General features: G+C 43.5%; 1 protein-coding gene across 1 annotated transcript; it reads left to right on the plus strand.

Moving 5' to 3' along the window:
• The first annotated feature begins 740 nt into the window (after nt 1-740).
• Nucleotides 741-19,800, plus strand: LOC134331205 (3'-5' exoribonuclease HELZ2-like). Its single transcript, XM_063012513.1, has 13 exons — nt 741-879; nt 7,482-10,442; nt 10,532-10,623; nt 10,771-10,893; nt 11,616-11,789; nt 12,094-12,238; nt 13,593-13,691; nt 13,775-13,967; nt 16,534-16,668; nt 16,745-16,957; nt 17,037-17,208; nt 18,240-18,407; nt 19,510-19,800. The coding sequence occupies exons 2-13, from the start codon at nt 7,483-7,485 to the stop codon at nt 19,629-19,631; spliced, it is 4,596 nt and encodes a 1,531-aa protein (XP_062868583.1). The 5' UTR covers nt 741-879; nt 7,482; the 3' UTR covers nt 19,632-19,800.
• The last annotated feature ends 1,465 nt before the right edge of the window (nt 19,801-21,265 follow it).

Genomic DNA, 21,265 nt, shown 5'->3' on the forward strand with positions numbered 1-21,265 from the left:
CAGATTGATAAACACATTACTGTACCTTTAACATTATAGTGCAGGTACATGAAATAGCTTCATTCATCTCTTATTTCATGAGTGATTAATAATTCATTCCTACATGTAATACATGAATGAATTCATTATGAATATGCACTAGTTCATTTTGTCTAATGTAAGTGGTGGACGAGGTGCACAAACCATGTAGTTGAGTTAAAGTGGAGATATCCAAGGTAACATATTACTCCAGTAAATGTACGTAGTAGTAAAAGTAAAAATACTCTTTACCTCCACTAAAGTACTAAACTAAATTTACCTTCAAATGTACTTAAGTATGAAAGTAAAAGTATGATGATTTATTGTGGTTCTAATGTTTTATGATCATTTCTGTAACAAGACTCGTGATTAATCACCTCATTTTAGGTGAAAAGACTCGTGTGTCATTGATTAAGCTTAACTGACTCAGCTAAATTGGGTTATACCTATTCATTAAGATAAACATGTAACATTTAGTGCTGAGCAAATGCTAAACAATAACAGTATTAAGTATATTAATGACATTAAATTCATTTTTTTTTTTTAAAACAAAGCAACATACAGCTAAAAATGCTTGATAAGTAGTGGAAATGAATGGGGCTCTATGGGTTGTTTGGAACTATACAGAGCTCCACAACCCGGAAGCTGCGCAGAAACAATGTCCCGCCCCGTTACAACGGTTCCCTATGGGAGTGTCGCCACTCTGTTCTCTCTACCGCTCTGAACGCGCACCTAGGACCATCTCACATCATTCCATATCAATACGCCACTGAAAAGAAAGAGTTAATGTTATTTTCGCCCTCATGTTGCCTAGCAACACTGTTAATCGAACTACCTGGCGTCGCGGAAGAATGCTTTATTGTAAGTTTATACACAATAAATACATTTATGAATTAAACATTGTTGTATTTATTGTATTTTATGTTGACCGCCGTTTTATAAAAGCAATAAGCCACTCAAGACCGTGCATTACTGCTATGATTTTAGCACGGGGAAAGAAGTTTTAGTTCAAAAACGTCATCCCCATGATAAAATCACAGTAACGCTTCAGGAGGTTTTTATGTTTCTCTTATAGTTCCTTCCTCTCCTCTGTTTACTTCTGCATTCGAATGCATTGTTCGAATCATTATGTTGTAATTAATCATTAATTAATGTTAACTTATATTTCTGGATTAATCAGCTGTGTGTAATTAGGAGCTATTTTAAGCACAGCTGTATTTTTGAACTGCAAGAATACAACCTCGCTCAAACTGTACCATGTATGTGTCCATTTATTTATAGGGAAGAGAAGATAAAGAAGGTTAGTGGAATAAATCCAAAAAATTACGGTATAAAGTTTAACACATCCAGAACTGAAGCAGTCAGGACCAGCTCTGTGATTTTAAAAAGAATATCCAACAATAACAAAGGACTGAAAAACAAATGAGGTAATTAGACTCAAAACAAAATAGTTTAAAAACCTGCACATTTTGTTCACATTTGGGGTGTTTTTGCATTTGTTTGTTTAAATAGTAAAATAATGTTGATGTTTTTACTCGGCCTACTTCTAATTTTCTGATTGTAACATCTAAACATTAACAGCTTATTAGAACTGCACAATTTACTGCTTCTCATAAAGAGTGGGCAGTTGTAGCCTAGTGGTTAGGGTACTGGACTAGTAATTACAAGGTCGCTGGTTTAAGCCCCACCACTGCCAGGTTGCTGCTGTTGGGCCCTTAAACAAGGCCCTTAACCCTCAATTGCTCAGACTGTATACTGTAACTGTATTGTAAGTCGCTTTGGATAAAGACATCTGCTAAATGCTGAAAATGTAAATGTAAATAAAGAGATAAAATTAATATTGAGCAGAATTAAGTTCACCTTATTGGTCCGGCCCTCCACAACAGTCCCAGTTTCTTATGTGGCCCCTTGGAAAATTTAATTGCCCACCCCTGCCTTAACCCCTAACCACCACACCTAACCCTAAATCCTAATCCTAACCCTAAACTTTAAACCCTACCCCTAACCTCTAACACTAAACCCTCTACTTTAACCTTAAACCATAACCCCTAAGCCTTAACCCTAATCCTAGACTAACCATAGCCTTCCAAAATATCCACACAGAGTCCTGACCTTAGTACCACTCAACAGCTCCAGAATGAACTGGAACATCAACCAACATCAGCGTCCAGCCATACAAACGCTGTCGTCTTTGAACTGTGGACAAATTCCCACAGACGGTGGGGAAGGTGCAGGTGATTTACAGTTCGGTCGCTGGATGTATTACAGTGGGTCTGTTTAAATAAATCTAAAATAAATAAGTAATGAAACTAATGTGTAAAATCTTAAACTAATGATATTAAACACAAACACACAGATATAGAAACAGAGGGATGATGTTCTGCTGAACTGGATCTACTGGATTTTCGGATCAGTGATGGGTTTATAAACAGGGTTAGATGTTAATCTGTACGTACGATCATTCTGGTATGTGCAAACGTACTGTCACAAGAAAACATTTCATTACGTCAATGGAAGCTGTGACTGTTCAACTAAATACACTAGATGGCAAAAAGTATGTGGACGCCTGACTGTGAGTTTCACTTTTCTTTAACTGGAAAACAATTCGTTTCGGGTTAGTTTTCAGCAGGTTTAAGCAGGGCGCAAATTCCTGAGATTCAAATCATTGGGGTGGAAGACGTGTGGCATCACATACACCTAGCAGTTAGGAAGGGGTGGGCATCAGTGCACTCTCGGTGCAGGTCTCAGGCCCGGAAACTCTCAGGATGCTGGGCTGGAGGTCAGGGTATCAGGGTGGCTTCCTATTTGTGCTGGGTGTCCAAACCCTCGATTTTTAATTTTATTAATATTTATATTTCTTTATTTAGAAAAACTAAAAGGTGCGGAGGAAATGGGGATGAGGAAGGGGTGATTGGGAACGATGGGGACACATACAGGAGGATGATTAGGGGTCTGTTTTAACTGTAAATAATATATTAATATTTATTATTTATTTAATTTGTGTTTCATTTTGAATGATTTATAATAACCTAGACACAGCGAGTGCTCACTTCCACAGCTCTGCATGGTCAGAGGTTTCGCAGTAGGGAATTGGAAATGACTAAATTGAGAAAGAAAATGAGAAAAAAACAAATTCTGTTGGATTGTGGTTGGTTCTAAAGGCTATGAAGAGTTGATCTGTTTATTGAGTGATGGTGCATAATGCTGGATAGCACTGTCGCCTTACAGCTAGAAGGGTCCGGGTTCGATTCCCTGGCTCGACTGCCAGGTTGCCACTGTTGGGCCCTTAAGCAAGGCCCTTAACCCTCAATTGCTTGGACAATACACTGTCACAGTACTGTAAGTCGCTTTGGATCAAGGCGTCTGCTAAATGCCGAAAATGTAAATGTAATGTAAAGTGTGTGTGTGTGTGTGTGTGTGTGTGCGCGCCCTGTGATGAACTGGCAACCCATGTGGGCTGTTTTCTACCTCTCGTTCAAGGAATCAGACCCACCGTGACCCTGACCAGGATAAAGCGGTGGTGAAACAGACAGTGACTGAATGTTGCGTAATCATAAATCCTAGAAATTGGTTCATGTGATACGTCCACGCTGGGATCAGTATCTCTTGGGCAGTAATGATCAGTGATTTGTATTTGGTGGGGATCAGTATTTTTGGGTAGTAGTGATCAGTGATTTGTATTTGGTCAGTGGGGATCATTATTTTGGGGTGTTAGCAATCAGTGATTTGTATTTGGTCGGTGGGGATTAGTATTTTTTTGGCCGGTAGCGATCATGGGATCAGTATCTCTTAGGAGGTAGCGATCAGTGATTTGTATTTGGTAAGTAGGGATCAGTATTTTTGTGCAGTAGTAATCAGTGATTTGTATTTGTATTTGCGTTTGGTCAGTGGGGATCAGTATTTTTGTGCAGTAGTGATCAGTGACTTGTATTTGGTGAGTGGGGATCAGTATTTTTGATTTGTGTTTGGTCAGTGGGGATCAGTATTTTTATTTGTGTTTGGTCAGTGGGGATCAGTATTTCTTATTTGTGTTTGGTGAGTGGGGACCAGTATTTTTTTTATTTGTGTTTGGTGAGTGGGGATCAGTATTTTTTATTTGTGTTTGGTCAGTGGGGATCAGTATTTTTGATTTGTGTTTGGTAAATGGGGATCAGTATCAGTAGGGCCAGTGATAGCTCAGTGGTTAAGGTACAGGACTAGTAAACAGAAGGTTGCCGGTTCAAACCCCGCCACCACCAAGTTGCCACTGTTGGGTCCCTGAGCAAGGCCCTTAACCCTCAATTGCTCATTGTGTAAGTCGCTTTGGATAAAATCTTCTGCTAAATGCTGAAAATGTAAATGTAAATCAGTATTTTTTATTTGTGTTTGGTGAGTGGGGATCAGTGATTTGTGTTTAGTGACGCTGAGCAATAAAATGAATTAATAACCACATATTCATGATATTACTTTTCATTTATGAAAATGTGTATAAAAATATAAATAATATGAAGTAAATAAAATAAATGTAATAACAAATGTAGAAAAGTCGAGATTCTGAGTTACCACAGGTATCGCTCTGTGTTACCTCGAGTTCTTCAGATCTGCTGTAGGGGTTATAAAGGAGACTAAATAAAATTAAACGAGTTAAAAGCAGGTTGGCGGGACTTTGGCGGGACCTTCCGCGGGCAGAAAGACTCCAGACTGAAACTGAACGGCGCTCAGTAAATCTCTCGCTGCGCTCAGGTTCCTGACTCAGAACTGAACTATTTCACTTCAGGTTGGAACGATCGTGGGCGGCGGCCGCATGAGAGGTTTGAAAGGGTTAAGTCGTGTTCACCTTTTACAGAGGGAGGAGCGACACCCTATAAAGCTTTTGGGATGGTAGCAGGGTGGCGGCATCTCTTTTGCTTCGGGGTGAGTAGTGCCGTCCTCCTGTTTTGCATTTCCTGTCATGAATGAAAGATGAACCAAGTGTTTTAACTTATGTCTGTGATTATTTACAGATGAGAAAGTATTTATTTTATTTATACCTAATTATCCTACAATTAATACAAAATCATAAAACTAATCCCTCAGTGTTGGTTGAGTTCAGCCGAGGTGAGTTTATCACATTTTTTAACAAATCATGAAAATCTATTCAGGTTTTGACATTAAGATGAATTTGTGTGTTGACTCGTGCAGAAGTGATCAACTAATATGAACTAATATGTTTTCTTGGGCAGCTTGATCAGCGGGGATCAGTATTTTGTGGACGGCAGCAGTCAGCGATTTATATTTGGTGAGTGGGGATCAGTATTTTTTGGTCAGTAGCAAACGTGGGGATCAGTGTTTTTGATTTGGTCAGTGGGGATCAGTGATTTGTATTTTGTCAGTAGGGATAAATATTTTCTGGGTGGTAGCAATCATGGGATCAGTATTTTTGGGTGGTTGCGATCAGTGTTTTGTGTTTGGTCAGTTGGGATCAGTATTTTGGGGCAGTAGCAATCAGCGATTTGTATTTGGTCGGTGGGGATCAGTATTTTTGTTCAGTAATAATCAGTGATTTGTATTTGGTCAGTGGGGATCAGTATTTTGGGGTGGTAGTGATCAGTGATTTGTATTTGGTCAGTGGGGATAAGTTTTTTTTTTTTTTTTTTTGGTCGGTGGGGATCAGTATTTTTGTTCAGTAGTGATCGGTGATTTCTAGTTGGTGAGTGGGGATCAGTATTTTTGTGCAGTAGTGATCACTGATTTGTATTTGGTCAGTAGTGATCACTGATTTGTATTTGGTCAGAAGTGATCACTGATTTGTATTTGGTCAGTGGGGATCAGTGATTTTGTCAGTAGTGATCAGTGATTTTTGTTTGGTGAGTGAAGATCAATATTTTTGTTCAGTAGTGATCAGTGATTTGTAGTTGGTGAGTGGGGATCAGTATTTCTGTTCAGTAGTGATCAGTGATTTGTAGTTGGTGAGTGGGGATCAGTATTTTGGGTGATCAGTGATTTGTGTTTGGTCAGTAGGGATCAGTAGTTTTGATTTGTCTTTGGTGAGTAGGGATCAGTGATTTGTGTTTGGTGAGTGGGGATCAGTATTTTGGGGTAAGTGGGGATCAGTATTTCGGGGTGGTAGTGATCAGTGTTTTGTATTTGTGTTTGGTCAGTAGGGATCAGTAGTTTTGATTTGTGTTTGGTAAGTGGGGATCAGTATTTTTGGGTGAGTGGGGATCAGTATTTTGTGCAGTAGTGATCACTGATTTGTGTTTTAATGTGAGTCGTGTTTCGTTTGTATTTGTTGTAACATCAGTTTTACCTGCTTCATTATTATGACTGGGTGAGTAAATCAGGTGAGTAAACCCCAGCAGTGGGTGTGGGACACGGACATGACTAAATCTTTTCTTTGTTATTGAACACACGTCACACAATGAGAACTGGGATTGTGCTCGAGCTGTGTTAGTGGGCGTGGCCCCGGGTGTAACACGCGCCGGCCGTGAGGGCGTGTACATGAGACGCGAACACACGACCAAAAGCGTTTAAGTTTCAGTTTGTCTGAAACCAAAATCTGCTAAATCACGAGTGTTTACAGGAAAAATTCCTCCTGATTCAAGCTTTTATACCCAAACCAGAACCATTCAGCAACAGAGCAGAAAAAACATTTAGATTTTTTATTCATTTTATTTAGTAATTAATTACATTTAATTTTATTTAAAATTCTTAATTAATTAATAATCTTTTCTTCACGCTTAAACCAAACATGTAAACCTGCGTCTGTACAGACTTTATAAAGTCATGCTGAACTTCCTCAAACTGTTTTTTATTTCTGCATTTTCTTCCTTTTTCTCCCAGTTTAGTCATACCCAGTTCCTCTTCCTCTGCTGGAGACCCTGATGACGTACTCACTCACTCACTCGCTCACCTACTGCTTATCCAATCAGGGTCGTGCGGGGGGGGGGGGGGGGGGGGGGGGGGGGGGGTGTTGGAGCCTATCCCAGCTTTTCAATGGGCGCAAGGCACACAGTAACACCCTGGACGGGTTACACACACACACATACACACACACATACACACACACATACACATACACACACACACACATACACAGGGAGAACATGCAAACTCAGCACAGAAAGGACCCAGATCAGTCCATTTGGGAGTCGAACCCAGGACCTTCTTGCTGTGAGGCAACAGTGCTACCCACCGTGCAGCCCCCAATGGTGTACGAGGAGGGTATATTCTCCTGACACGCCCTCCATCTGACGGGTGTGTGTGCTCCACCGACCCCTCTTATCCCCCTGTACTTCAGTGGATCGGTGCACAGTTTTTTTTTGTCCCGTCTTTTCCAACCCTGCTTGGGGCGCCCAGTTGACCGCTAGTAGATCTGAGATTCCCCGGGTTTTATAATGAATTAAGCTTTTTATAAAACAGCGAGGTGAGATTTTTTTAGCGATATGGATGAAAACATGATCTTAATAAATCCTTTATTTATTTATTTATTTATTTATTTGCAGGATGATATTTGGCATGACGTGGAACGCTGCAGGAACCATGAACATCACTGATTTTCAGGAACTCTTGATCACCCACCCTCACGAATACAAGCACTGTAAGCTCAAACTGAAGAGACCCGACCTGGCGTACGCTAGACCCCTCGACGAGCCAAACAAGGTCATCAAAATATCCGGAGTAGATGATGTGGGCAAGTCACTTCCGGGCGACGAGGTCTGTGTCCAGATCCTGAGCAGAGAACTCCATCAGGAGGAGGAGCTGTTGACCGGACGGGTCGTCAGATTGCTGAGCAGAACTGAAAACATGATGTTCCTCTGTAGGATGAAAACGAACAACCAGCAGCTGGTCACACCTCTGAGGGAAAACATGTCCCATATAAAAATCTTCCAGAAAACCCCGAAGAAAATAGATGTACGACGGTTTAATCAGGGATGTAAACTGTGGCTCCCAGACAGCTCGACAGACATCGCTGAGGATCAGCTGTTAATGGTCAAGGTGTTGAAATGGGAAAATAATCATAAGTATCCTCTCGGAGTGGTGACCAAAGTCATCTCACAGCACGACCGCTGGAAAGAAATGCTAGAGGTGGAGTTCGGAGTGACCGGCAAACCCCCGGCGGTGCAATTTAAGAAGGGCGAAAACGATAAGGATGACGGAATGGATTTCCGCAACGAGACAACTTTTACCATTGATCCCGACGACGCCCAGGATTTAGACGACGCCATAAGTGTGACAGACAAGGGAGACACGTACGAGATCGCGATCCACATCACAGACGTCGCCAGTTATGTCAAAATAAACAGCAAAGAGGACGAATTCGCGAAAAAGCAGGGTCGCACCTTTTACCCTCCCCACGGCGAAAAGGAAGATCCGGCGTTCATGTTCTCCAGGGAATTAAGCTCGAAATATTTGAGCCTCGTCCCTGACCAGGACAGAAGGGCCATTTCCCTGATTACAGTCACAGATAAGAGCTTTATCATACAGGACAGTTATTTAACTCTGTCACTCATCAGGTCGGACGAGCGCCTGTCCTACAGGAAGGCAGACAAGATCATTCAGGAATGTTGTCTGGACAATAAGGAGCCCAGAGATTTCATCGCAGATCCCCGTGTGGAAGAATGCATCGCTGTGGTTTACCGCTTCACCGAGGTGCACAGGAGGTGCCGGCTGCAGGGGAGCTGGAGCTCCGGACAGATGAAGGGAGACAGCAGGGCCCACTGCATGGTGGAAGAGCTCATGAACCTCTACAACAGCCAAGTGGCTGAGATGCTCCTCGACTCGGATTTAACGAGAGACCTCACCCTGCTAAAGTGCCACCTAAAGCCCAAATCCGAACTGCTTGAGAATTTCAAACAGCAGTACTCCGCCCTGCTGCCCCTCTCTCTTCATCTCTCTTCATCGCCCCACGTCTGCGGAAGCGAAGACTCCCGTCATGGACAGGAACTGGAAATCAATGTCATCGCGCCCATCTTCGAGCAGATGGAAGCTTTGGCGGAGAGCGGGAAATATCACAGCCTGCTTTACTTCATTTTGTCAGACGACATCCATCCGACGTTGCGTCCCATGGCAAAGCAGTTCATAGAGATTCAAGAGAAAGCTCGGATCTTGAGGTCCTCCTCCACCTGGTCTTCCAGATTGGGACATTTTGGTCTGCAGCTTAATGCGTACACCTGCGCTTCTTCACCCATGAGGCGTTACCTGGACCTGATCCTCCAGAGGCTCCTCCACGCCGTGCTCCAAGAGAAACGAGAGCTCGAATACGACAAGAACAACATCGAGGAGTTCTGCGAATACGGAATGGATAAGTCCGACTGCGCTAAGTACTACGACTTGGACGAGAAGGTCAAATTCACTAAATCCAGTTCCAGAGTCGTGACCAAACTGGCCATCGTGGAGCGGCCCGATCCGAAACAACACGAGTTCAGGATCTCACTTCCTCTTGACAGAGTTCCGGAGATTCCCATCATGTACAGGGACCTGAAAGTAGTCGAGCAGCCTGAATATAGCGCAGAGAGGGAATCCGTCACCCTCCAGTGGAAGAGAAGAGTGTACTCGTTCACCGGCGCCCACAAGCCTCGGCCGAAGTCCAAGCTGAGCAGAAACGTCGTCTCGATCTCAGCTACGATCTGGAAAGAAATGATTTCCGCGGTCAAAGATGAAAACTGGACGGAGGTCACAAACTGCATTCGACGTGCAAGGAAAGCGGCCGACAAGAAACCTGACGTACCACCGACAGACGCTCATCCCGAAAGCATCGAGCATTTCAAAAACTGGACCCTAGAACTGAAGTTAGGAGAAGTGCTCCAAGTGCAGCCTGGGAGAGATGTGGTCAACAAAATGACCGTACCTACAGTGAACCTTCTTAACATCAGCCCGTCCTTCGAAGTCTGCGTGGAGCATGCACGAAACCGGATCAAGTGCTTCTCCACGGTCCACGACGACTGCGAAAAGTCAAAGACAAGCTACAAGAACGTCCAGGAGTACCAGAAGATCTGGAGCAAGCTCTGCAAAATGGACACGGTGTACAACGCTGTGGAGGAAAACAACAGCGTCATCCTGGAGGACGTCAGCATAACGTGGAAGGACCGCACGAAGCTCAAGGGTTACCTTCAGATGACGCAGACGCAGAAGAAGGAATGGTCCCTGGAGTTCGACCTGACGAACTGCTTCCTGTGCATCAGGTTGAAGATTAAGTCCGACGAGGTACAGGAGGAGACGGAACGCGACGAGAGCGGCGACTACGGTCTGCCTGACCTACAGAGGGCGCTGCCCTTCACATGGGTCGCGCACGGTATACCCGTGATGTCCGGGGAGGAAAGAGAGAAGAACAAGAACCAGGAACAGCCCATCATCAAAATACATTTTCAGGTAAACGACCAGAATATGGATGACATTCCACCGAGGGTTTACGAGAAGGACACGAAATTCACCGTGGAGGTCATTCCGAAGAAAATTCCATACATGTAAGCTACGAGTGTGTGTTGAGTGTGTTGAAGTGTGAATATCGAGTGCTGCGTGTGCAGAATAATTATTCATCTTTATACATTTACAGGCTACATGAAAATGCAGTTGCCCGCCTAAAACGTGCCAACACCCTGGTGAAGAATATTGCCACCGGAACACTGCCCCAGGAAAACCTCATCAGTAAGCTCCGAGTCAAATAATGAGAACTAGTTGGGGTTGGAGGCCAGAGTAGAAGTACAAGTTACCAAAAGTTTATGGACACCTTGATATACTATGCATATAGGCAATCATGTCATAGAGCTCACGTTTACATTCGTTTATCTCCAGGAGAAGATAAAGACCTCGCCCCGCTGGACCCCAGCTTTGGTCTGCCAACTTTAAACAAAAGTCAGAAGAAAGCTGTCCAGGATGCTCTGCAGAACCCCTTCACTGTGATCCAGGGACCACCAGGTATTCCTAAATAAACCATTTATATAAATAAACAATAAATAAATTAAATAAACGAATTTTAACAGGTGCATGACGGCAAAATGAGCTTACACATGATCGCCCCCTTGTGGAGGCTTTATGTCACATCTTGTAAACTGCAATTTTACAAGCAGTCGGGGCGGCACGGTGGCTAAGTGGGTAGCACTGTCGCCTCAAAGCAAGAAGGTCCTGGGTTCGATTGCCAGGTGGGGCGGTCCGGGTCCTTTCTGTGTGGATGTTCTCCCCGTGTCCGCGTGGGTTTACTCCGGGTGCTCCGGTTTCCTCCCACAGTCCAAAGACGTGCAAGTGAGGTGAATTGGAGATACTAAATTGTCCATGACTGTGTTCTCAATATAATCTTGTGAACTGATGAATCTTGTGTAATGAGTAACTACCGTTCCTGTCATGAATGTAACCAAAGTGTAAGTGACTAAGGTACTGGACTAACGATCAGAAGGTTGCCGGTTCAAGCCCCACTGCTGCCAAGTCGGAACTGTTGGGACATTGAGTAAGGCCCCTGAACCTCAATCGCTTAAACTGTATTCAGTAGTAATTGTAAACCACAGTGGGACCAGATTGCCACAGTTTTAATGAATGAAGCTTATTTTGTTTTGTGTTTCGTTTTGATGCGTCGTTTTATGGAAAAACAAACAAACAAACAAAAGTCATCTTCAGGACGCTGTTTCTGTTTCTCCACCGGACAGGTACGGGGAAAACCGTGGTTGGTGTTAATATCGCATATCAGTTCTACATGAAGAACAAGCTGGCTGAAAAGGAACGTCCAGAGCCGCCGAAATCCTCCGCAGATGAGAAGAAGCCAAAGAAATATGGCATCCTGTACTGCGGACCCTCCAACAAGTCTGTGGATACGGTGGCAGGTAAATTGCTGAGATTACGACCTCTGGTGGCTGATCGAGATGGGGTATAATCTCTGTGCGCGATACGGATCTCCGTATGAACCCGCCCGGTGCAGGTGAAAAGAAGCGTTCGGAAAGTCACGGCTTTCAGTTGTGGTGAAATACAATCGGGAATTGGATACGACTAAAGGAAATTGGGAGAAAATCGAGGGGGGGGGGGGGGGGCTGGTCTCATAAGACTCTGGTAATTCTTTGACTTTCTATGATGTATTTTTTTAAAGATAAAGAAATAAATCAGCGTTTATTGTAAAATCTCTCGACACAGAGCAGCTGCTGAAGCTGAAACGAGTCCTCAAGCCACTTCGCATCTACTGCGACCAAATGGAGATGAGGGCGTTCCCGTATCCCGGCAGTGATCTAAAGCTCTGTCGCAAATCATTCCGGGATGAGGAACCAAAGGAGGAACTCAAGTAAGTTACAGGACGGTTCTGGATGACCAGACGGTGGACAGTCAGATATTTCATCAGAGCGATGAGGGACGGAACAGAAATCAGAAATGACACCTTCAATTACAAAAGGCCCTTAATGAAACTTCAATTCAATTATTAAAACCTTCTACATTTAATCCTGAGACACTATAGGGTCAAAAGTATTGGGACACTGACTGTCAGATTGTTGGACATTTTGTTCTAGAACTATCTGCATTTATACAAGCCTTTGTACAAGATTTGAGTGTGTCTATAGTAGTGATGGGTCGTTCGCGAACGATCCGATTCTATTGAACGGCTCTTAAAAATGAACGAAAAGAACCGAGTCGCGCCTCTGGGAGCCGTTATATATAAATACTGTACAGTATACAGTATATATTTTTATTTCTGCGCAGTTCTTATCGGCTGTAATCCACCCATTCCGCTTCACATCAGTAGAAGAAATCAATCAATCATAATGAGAGCTGTTTATTGTCGAAATTTAAATCCAAAAACACATTCAGTATCGCGGAGAGAGCGAGCGACACCAACACACACAGAGAGAGAGAGAGAGAGAAACAGAGAGTCGTAACCGAGCTACAGAGAGAACATGAAGAAAATGAGCAGTGCTAGCAGGACAAATAATTGAGAAATAACCTTGTTTAATGTTAAATCTGATTCTTTCGTGGCGCTCATGTTTTAAAGCAGAAACAAACACAGGAACATGAGAGGATTTTTCTGAAACTTAATGCAATGCAACCACAGTATGTCTCTTTTTCCCGTCTATCACGTGTATTACCAAGCGGAGTAAACGAGTGAAGCCTTTAAGTCACAGAATTGTTATTAATGCAAACTTGCCCTAAATGCTGCAGTTGTGCACATTTTTTGGAAATTTTTTTGTGTTTCTAATGTTTTTTTATGTTTGAAATGTAAGCTTGGTTCGGCTGCAAAGTTATATAACAGATGATACAAACTTTATTTATTTGCAATTATTTAAAACTATTTTTTGTTTAACTAATGTTATTAAAATATACTTGTTTTCACTTTGTATACTTTTGAAGTAAATCTTTTTTTCTCATTTATGTGTTGTTTGAATTAGGCCTACATTTAAGGCAAGGTGGCAAAATTTGCAGGATTGTTCATCATTGATATTAATATCGGGGGACCCAGTAGTGCCTCCCGCTGCCTGAAATAAAAGAACGACGAGCCATTTTTTTTAAACGGCTCTTTAAAACGAACGGAGCCAAAAGATCCGGCTCCCTTCAAAGATCCATAATTCCCATCACTAGTCTATAGAAATTTTTACCCATTCGTTGAACAGTCAGTGAGTTCAAGCACTTATTTCCTTATTTTACAGGGAAATCAGTCTGATGTACCTGGTCCGAAAACCAGACAATCCCTCCTCAGAGGAAATCAAGGATTTTGAAAAGGGAGGCACGGAATTCGACAGTGAAAGGTAAAGAAATAATATCACAATAAATGTGTGATAGAAAATAAAGAATCTGTACAGTCTGAAGAAAATCTAAACTATGTGGACAGGTACAGAAAGGTGCTGAGAGAGGCGCAGGTGCACGAGCTCAGGAAACACGACGTGATCTTGTGTACCTGCTCGACGGCTCTCAAACCCATCCTGAAGGAGAACATGGACTTCCGACAGATCATCATCGACGAGTGCGCCATGGCTACCGAACCCGAGGCCTTCATCCCTTTGGTCTCTCATAATCCGGAGCAGGTACGACCGACCGACACTGGACACGGCAACACACGTTCTCACCTGATGAGGAACACAGAAATGTCATATATACACTGATCAGCCATAACATTAAAACCACCTCCTTGTTTCTACACTCACTGTCCATTTTATCAGCTCCACTTACCATATAGAAGCACTTTGTAGTTCTACAATTACTGACTGTAGTCCATATGTTTCTCTACATGCTTTGTTACCCCCTTTCATGCTGTTCTTCAATGGTCAGGACCACCACAGGACCACCACAGAGCAGGTATTATTTAGGTGGTGGATGATTCTCAGCACTGCAGTGACACTGACATGGTGGTGGTGTGTTAGTGTGTGTTGTGCTGGTATGAGTGGACCAGACACAGCAGCGCTGCTGGAGTTTTTAAACACCTCACTGTCACTGCTGGACTGAGAATAGTCCACCAACCAAAACATCCAGCCAACAGCGCCCCGTGGGCAGCGTCCCATGACCACTGATGAAGGTCTAGAAGATGAGCGACTCAAACAGCAGCAATAGATGAGCGATCGTCTCTGACTTCACATCTACAAGGTGGACCAACCAGGTAGGAGTGTCTAATAGAGTGGACAGTGAGTGGACACGGTGCTTAAAAACTCCAGCAGCGCTGCTGTGTCTGATCCACTCATACCAGCACAACACACACTAACACACCACCACCATGTCAATGTCACTGCAGTGCTGAGAATCATCCACCACCTAAATAATACCTGCTCTGTGGTGGTCCTGTGGTGGTCCTGACCATTGAAGAACAGGGTGAAAGGTGGTAACAAAGCATGTAGAGAAACAGATGGACTACAGTCAGTAATTGTAGAGCTACAAAGTGCTTCTATATGGTAAGTGGAGCTGATAAAATGGACAGTGAGTGTATATACAGTGTATCACAAAAGTGAGTACACCCCTCACATTTCTGCAGATATTTAAGTATATCTTTTCATGGGACAACACTGACAAAATGACACTTTGACACAATGAAAAGTAGTCTGTGTGCAGCTTATATAACAGTGTAAATTTATTCTTCCCTCAAAATAACTCAATATACAGCCATTAATGTCTAAACCACCGGCAACAAAAGTGAGTACACCCCTAAGAGACTACACCCCTAAATGTCCAAATTGAGCACTGCTTGTCATTTTCCCTCCAAAATGTCATGTGACTCGTTAGTGTTACTAGGTCTCAGGTGTGCATAGGGAGCAGGTGTGTTCAATTTAGTAGTACAGCTCTCACACTCTCTCATACTGGTCACTGAAAGTTCCAACATGGCACCTCAAGGCAAAGAACTCTCTGAGGATCTTAAAAGACGAATTGTTGCGCTACATGAAGATGGCCAAGGCTACAAGAAGATTGCCAACACCCTGAAACTGAGCTGCAGCACAGTGGCCAAGATCATCCAGCGTTTTAAAAGAGCAGGGTCCACTCAGAACAGACCTCGCGTTGGTCGTCCAAAGAAGCTGAGTGCACGTGCTCAGCGTCACATCCAACTGCTGTCTTTGAAAGATAGGCGCAGGAGTGCTGTCAGCATTGCTGCAGAGATTGAAAAGGTGGGGGGTCAGCCTGTCAGTGCTCAGACCATACGCCGCACACTACATCAAATTGGTCTGCATGGCTTTCACCCCAGAAGGAAGCCTCTTCTGAAGTCTCTACACAAGAAAGCCCGCAAACAGTTTGCTGAAGACATGTCAACAAAGGACATGGATTACTGGAACCATGTCCTATGGTCTGATGAGACCAAGATTAATTTGTTTGGTTCAGATGGTCTCAAGCATGTGTGGCGGCAATCAGGTGAGGAGTACAAAGATAAGTGTGTCATGCCTACAGTCAAGCATGGTGGTGGGAATGCCATGGTCTGGGGCTGCATGAGTGCAGCAGGTGTTGGGGAGTTACATTTCATTGAGGGACACATGAACTCCAATATGTACTGTGAAATACCGAAGCAGAGCATGATCCCCTCCCTCCGGAAACTGGGTCGCAATGCAGTGTTCCAGCATGATAATGACCCCAAACACACCTCTAAGACGACCACTGCTTTATTGAAGAGGCTGAGGGTAAAGGTGATGGACTGGCCAAGCATGTCTCCAGACCTAAACCCAATAGAACATCTTTGGGGCATCCTCAAGCGGAAGGTGGAGGAGCGCAAAGTCTCGAATATCCGCCAGCTCCGTGATGTCGTCATGGAGGAGTGGAAAAGCATTCCAGTGGCAACCTGTGAAGCTCTGGTAAACTCCATGCCCAGGAGAGTTAAGGCAGTTCTGGGAAATAATGGTGGCCACACAAAATATTGACACTTCAGGAACTTTCACTAAGGGGTGTACTCACTTTTGTTGCCGGTGGTTTAGACATTAATGGCTGTATATTGAGTTATTTTGAGGGAAGAATAAATTTACACTGTTATGTAAGCTGCACACAGACTACTTTTCATTGTGTCAAAGTGTCATTTTGTCAGTGTTGTCCCATGAAAAGATATACTTAAATATCTGCAGAAATGTGAGGGGTGTACTCACTTTTGTGATACACTGTATTTATAACTTGTTATAACTTTTGCAGATCGTGCTTTTGGGCGACCACAAACAAATTCGTCCGATCGTGTCTTGCGCCCGTGTTAAGGAGCTCGGCATGGAGATGTCACTCTTCGAACGCTATATGGCGCAGGCTGTGATGCTGGACATGCAGTACAGGATGGTACGTAAATAAATGGTACAGGATGGTATTTTAAATAAACAACAATAATAAAGTTTCCTCCGTTTGTCTTTTATAGCATGAAAGTATCTGCGAGTTCCCCTCAAATGAATTTTACGATGGCAAACTGAGGACCGGGCCTAAGAAACGACCCCGCGACCTGCTCAACGAGGAAAACGCCCCGACCGCCATCCTGTTCGCTCACGTCGAGGGTAAGGAGGTCAGCCTGGCCGTTTCAACGAAAGACGGAAACGAAAATTCAGTCTCCAACAAGGAGGAGGCCGAGCAGGCGGTGAGTACGTCCCCGTACCCCTCACGTTACGTTACGTTCCTCTCGCCCGCCACACTGATCACCGTTTTTCGATACCCAGGTTCGAGTCGCCGAGTTGTTGATCAGGGATTCCTGCGTGAAACCCGAGGACATCGCCATCCTGACGCCGTACAACACCCAGATTTTTACCATCAAGAAGATCCTGGAGGAGAAGAAGGCCAAGTGCAGGGGCATCGAGGGCATCAGCGTCTGCACAATTATGAAGAGCCAAGGTGAGTTTCCAACGCACGGATGGCATGGACCACACGCCGTTGTCTTTGCCCCGAGATTCACACAGTTTCTCAGCGGTGCCACCAGCTGGGTCGTTCACCCACCACACACGATCAGCCGTGTCTGAGGGAGGAAAGGGCGAATAGAGATGTGCAGTGGTATGATTACTGGACTAGTAATCATAAGGTTGCCATTTCAAGCCCCACTATCTGTTGGGCCCATGAGCAAGACCCTCAATTGCTTAAATTGTATTCAGTGATGATTGTAAGTCGCCTTGGATGCTGTAAATGTAAATGCGACCCCTTGTGTCTGGTCGAGGCTCCAGCAGCTTTTATCCACAGTACTTTGACAGTGTCTTGTCTAAGCAATTAAAGGTTAAGGGCCTCACTCAAGGGCCCAACAGTGGCAACCTGGCAGTGGTGGGGCTTGAACCCATGACCTTTCGATTACTAGTCCTGTACCTTAACCACTAGGCTACAACTGCCTTCCTCGGCAAGTCGCCAGAGTGCAAAGGGAATTGAATATATCTAAATTTTAAAAAGCAAAAAAAAAAACCCTGTTATTATATTAGGGTGGCATGGGGCTCAGTGGGTAGCACTGTCGCCTCACAAAAAGAAGGTCCTGGGTTTGATTCCCAGGTGGAGCGGTCCAGGTCCTTTCTGTGTGGAGTTTGCATGTTCTCCCTGGGTCTGTGTGGGTTTCCTCTGGGTGCTCCGGTTTCCTCCCACAGTCCAAATACAGGTGTGTGTGTGTCCTGTGATAGCCTGGCGACCTGTCCGGGGTGTTTCATGTCTTTTGCCCAGTGAATCGGACCCACTGTGACCCTGACCAGAATAAAGCGGTGGTAATCAGTGAGGGTCGCTGTGACTCAAACACCACTGGCAACACCGGGCACGACTTCATAGACAAGGTGCCAGTCTAACACAGGACATCAAGTCACAGTGTGTGTGTGTGTGTGTGTGTGTGTGTGTGTGTGTGTGTGTATCTGTGTGTGTGTGTGTGTGTGTGTGTGTGTGTGTGTGTGTGTGTGTAGGTAGCGAGTGGCCCTACGTGATCATATCTACAGTGCGTTCCTGCCCCCGTGAAGAGATACCAAAAGCAGCGAACCCCTGGATGATGCGGAAGAAACTGGGATTTGTGACCGACCCGAACCAGGTCAACGTCGCCGTCACGCGGGCACAGCAGGGGCTGTGCATTCTGGGTAATAAAAATTTATATAATTAAAGACCAAACACTATTTGTGATACATTTGTGATACAGTCAAAAGTATTTGGACACCTGACCATGAGATTGTTGGACAGACCTCAGCTAGAACAACAGACAAGGCTTCTCACAAGATTTTGTAGTACGCCTGTGAGAATTTGTGCCCGTTGAGTGGGACTGAGGTCAGGGTTCTGTGCACAGAGGCACAGACATGCTGGAACAGCACAGGACAGAGCCTTCCCTAAACTGATGAACACATATAATTCAATAATTAAAAGGGGTGTCCCAATACTTTTGTCCATCTAGTGTATGTTAAAGGAGAGTGATTTAGTTTTTCTATGGGTATTGGACTAGTAATCTGATGGTTGCCAGTTCAAGCCCCACCGTTGTCAAGTTGCTGCTGTTGGGCCCCTGAGCAAGGCCCTTAACCCTTAATTATTTCAACTGTATGAAGTCGTTTACATCTTCGGCATTTAGTAGACGCTTCTATTTAAAGCGACTTACAGCAGTGTTACAGCATACAGCCAGCAATTGAGGTGTAAGGGCCTTGCTCAAGGGCCCAACAGTGGTAACCTGGCAGTGGGGCTTGAACCAGCGACCTTTTAATTGCTAGTTTAATCATAAGGTTGCTGGTTCAAGCCCCAGCATTGCCAGATTTCCACTGTTGGGCCCTTAACCCTCAATTATTTGAACTGTATTAAATCATTTACATCTTTGGCATTTTATCCAAAGTGACTTTCAGCAGTCTCACAGTCTGAGCAACTGAGGGTTAAGGGCCTTGCTCAAGGGCCCAACAGTGGCAACCTGGCAGTGGGGCTTGAACCAGTGACCTTTTGATTGCTACTCCAGCACTTTAACTGTACCTTCAAATGTACAAATAATAAATAGAAAATTAGAGGCAGCAGTAGCTCAGCTGTTAATGTACTGGATTATTAATCATAAGGTTGCTGGTTCAAACCCCAGCATTGCCAGATTTCCACCCTAAGAAAGGCCCTTAACCCTCAGTTGCTCGATTTGTATTCAGTCATGATTGTTTTAATGTGCAGTGAAAGCTGTCGTGCATCCCAGATCTCACACGGAACGTTTTTGTGCTTTTGCAGGAAATCGTGACTTACTGAAGTGTGATAAACTCTGGTACAAACTCCTCAATCACTACCAGAAAGAAAACTGTGTCCTGAATTCAGCCGACCTCATCAAAGTCCAAAAAGTGAGGAAACGTTAAACCTGAAAACAGAAATCAACTCACTGACCATCACAGTCGTCCTGAGTAATGCTGACCAGCACTAATGAAGGGGACCTGAATTTATTAAGAAACTAAACCGTCTGTACAGCAGATTACACAGATGCTTCAGGTGTAATGTTTTATACTGTAAATAAAACCAAGGTTTTTATATTTTTATTTTATTTATATTACATATTTTTAACTGGAGAAGCTGTAGGTGTTTATTATTATTATTATAACCATAAGTTATATGTGTGCATTAAAAAGAACAGAGACGGATCTCATTCTGGTGATTTTCATTCTGTTATTGTTTAAACCTTATGGAGGGCGGCACGGCGGCACGGTGGGTAGCACTGTCGCCTCACAGCAAGAAGGTCCTGGGTTCGATCTCCAGGCAGTGCGGTCCGGGTCCTTTCTGTGTGGAGTTTGCATGTTCTCCCTGTGTCTGTGTTGGTTTCCTCCCACAGTCCAAAAACATGCAGTCAGGTTAATTGGAGACACTGAATTGCCACATGTGTGTATGTGTGTGTATGTGTGTCTGCCCTGCGATGGACTGGCACCCCGTCCAGGGTGTTACCGTGTGCCTTGCGCCCATTGAAAAGCTGGGATAGGCTCCAGCACCCGTACGCGACCCTGATTGGATAAGCGGTTAAGAAAATGATTGAATAAATAAATGAAAATAAACCTTCTGGAGATTTCTACGTTTTTCCGTTAGTTTTATGACGGTCCCTAACTCGTTAGCTGCTGTGGAAACTTGATCAGTCGTTTTCTTTAAATAAATTATCTTAAAATTAACATTAAATAGTTTTTTGTAGTGTGTTGCCTGTTTATATATGTGTAAGAAATCATAAAATAGGTAGATTTAGATGTTTTTAACCACAGATCGGAATGCCGAATGCCAAACGAATGTTAAACTAACTTTACCTCAGTGTCAGAACGTAGTGGTTATAATACTGGACCAGTAATTAGAGGCTTGCCACTGTTGGGCCCTTGAGCAAGGCCCCTCGGTCTCAAAATCTTGGGTTGAATTCGATCACAATTGTAAATCGGTTTGGATTAAATTGTTTTGTAAATGGTGTAAATGTAAATGTTACTAGCGCGCCTTCTGGTGGATTGTTAACAAAAGCGCAACAACAATGTAAATCAGGTTTGCTAAGACGTGGTTACATTTCATGTTTTGTCGATTTTTAGTGAAAAATAATAACTAATTAATTCATTAATTTGTACAGTTAATAAGAATTAATTAATTTATGACAAAATTAAAACAAACTTATGCACATTTATGGCTTATTGGCAAAACCAAACAACCTGGATGAGAATGCTAAACGTGCAAACATTTACGAGCACATTAAAAGCTTTATATTTTACAATAAATCACATTTATTGATTCTAATCAGCAAATTAAGAGAATGTGTGCAGTAAAACATAGGAGATGGGACATATGTAAACTTAAATTAACCCGCTGTAGGTGAGTCTATAGAAAATAAATAAAACAGAATTTTATCAGGGGTGCAAACTTTTGTACAGACCTGTTTACTGTGCAAATTAATTTGTACATATTGATTAATATTTATATGTTTTTTAGACCTTAGATTTCTTTATAAAACTTTGAATAATAAATCAGTGTCTTATAG

The sequence above is a fragment of the Trichomycterus rosablanca genome, chromosome 17 (assembly GCF_030014385.1).
Source record: "Trichomycterus rosablanca isolate fTriRos1 chromosome 17, fTriRos1.hap1, whole genome shotgun sequence".
Lineage (NCBI taxonomy): Eukaryota > Metazoa > Chordata > Actinopteri > Siluriformes > Trichomycteridae > Trichomycterus > Trichomycterus rosablanca.

What these genes read in the sequence shown, in the direction of transcription:
- LOC134331205 (XM_063012513.1), top strand. Translation starts at nt 7,483, where the DNA reads ATGATATTTGGCATGACGTGGAACGCTGCAGGAACCATGAACATCACT. An exon ending in CCGAAGAAAATTCCATACAT is followed by an intron (nt 10,443 to 10,531) that starts GTAAGCTACGAG and finishes ATACATTTACAG; the next exon opens with GCTACATGAAAATGCAGTTG. An exon ending in GAACCAAAGGAGGAACTCAA is followed by an intron (nt 12,239 to 13,592) that starts GTAAGTTACAGG and finishes CTTATTTTACAG; the next exon opens with GGAAATCAGTCTGATGTACC.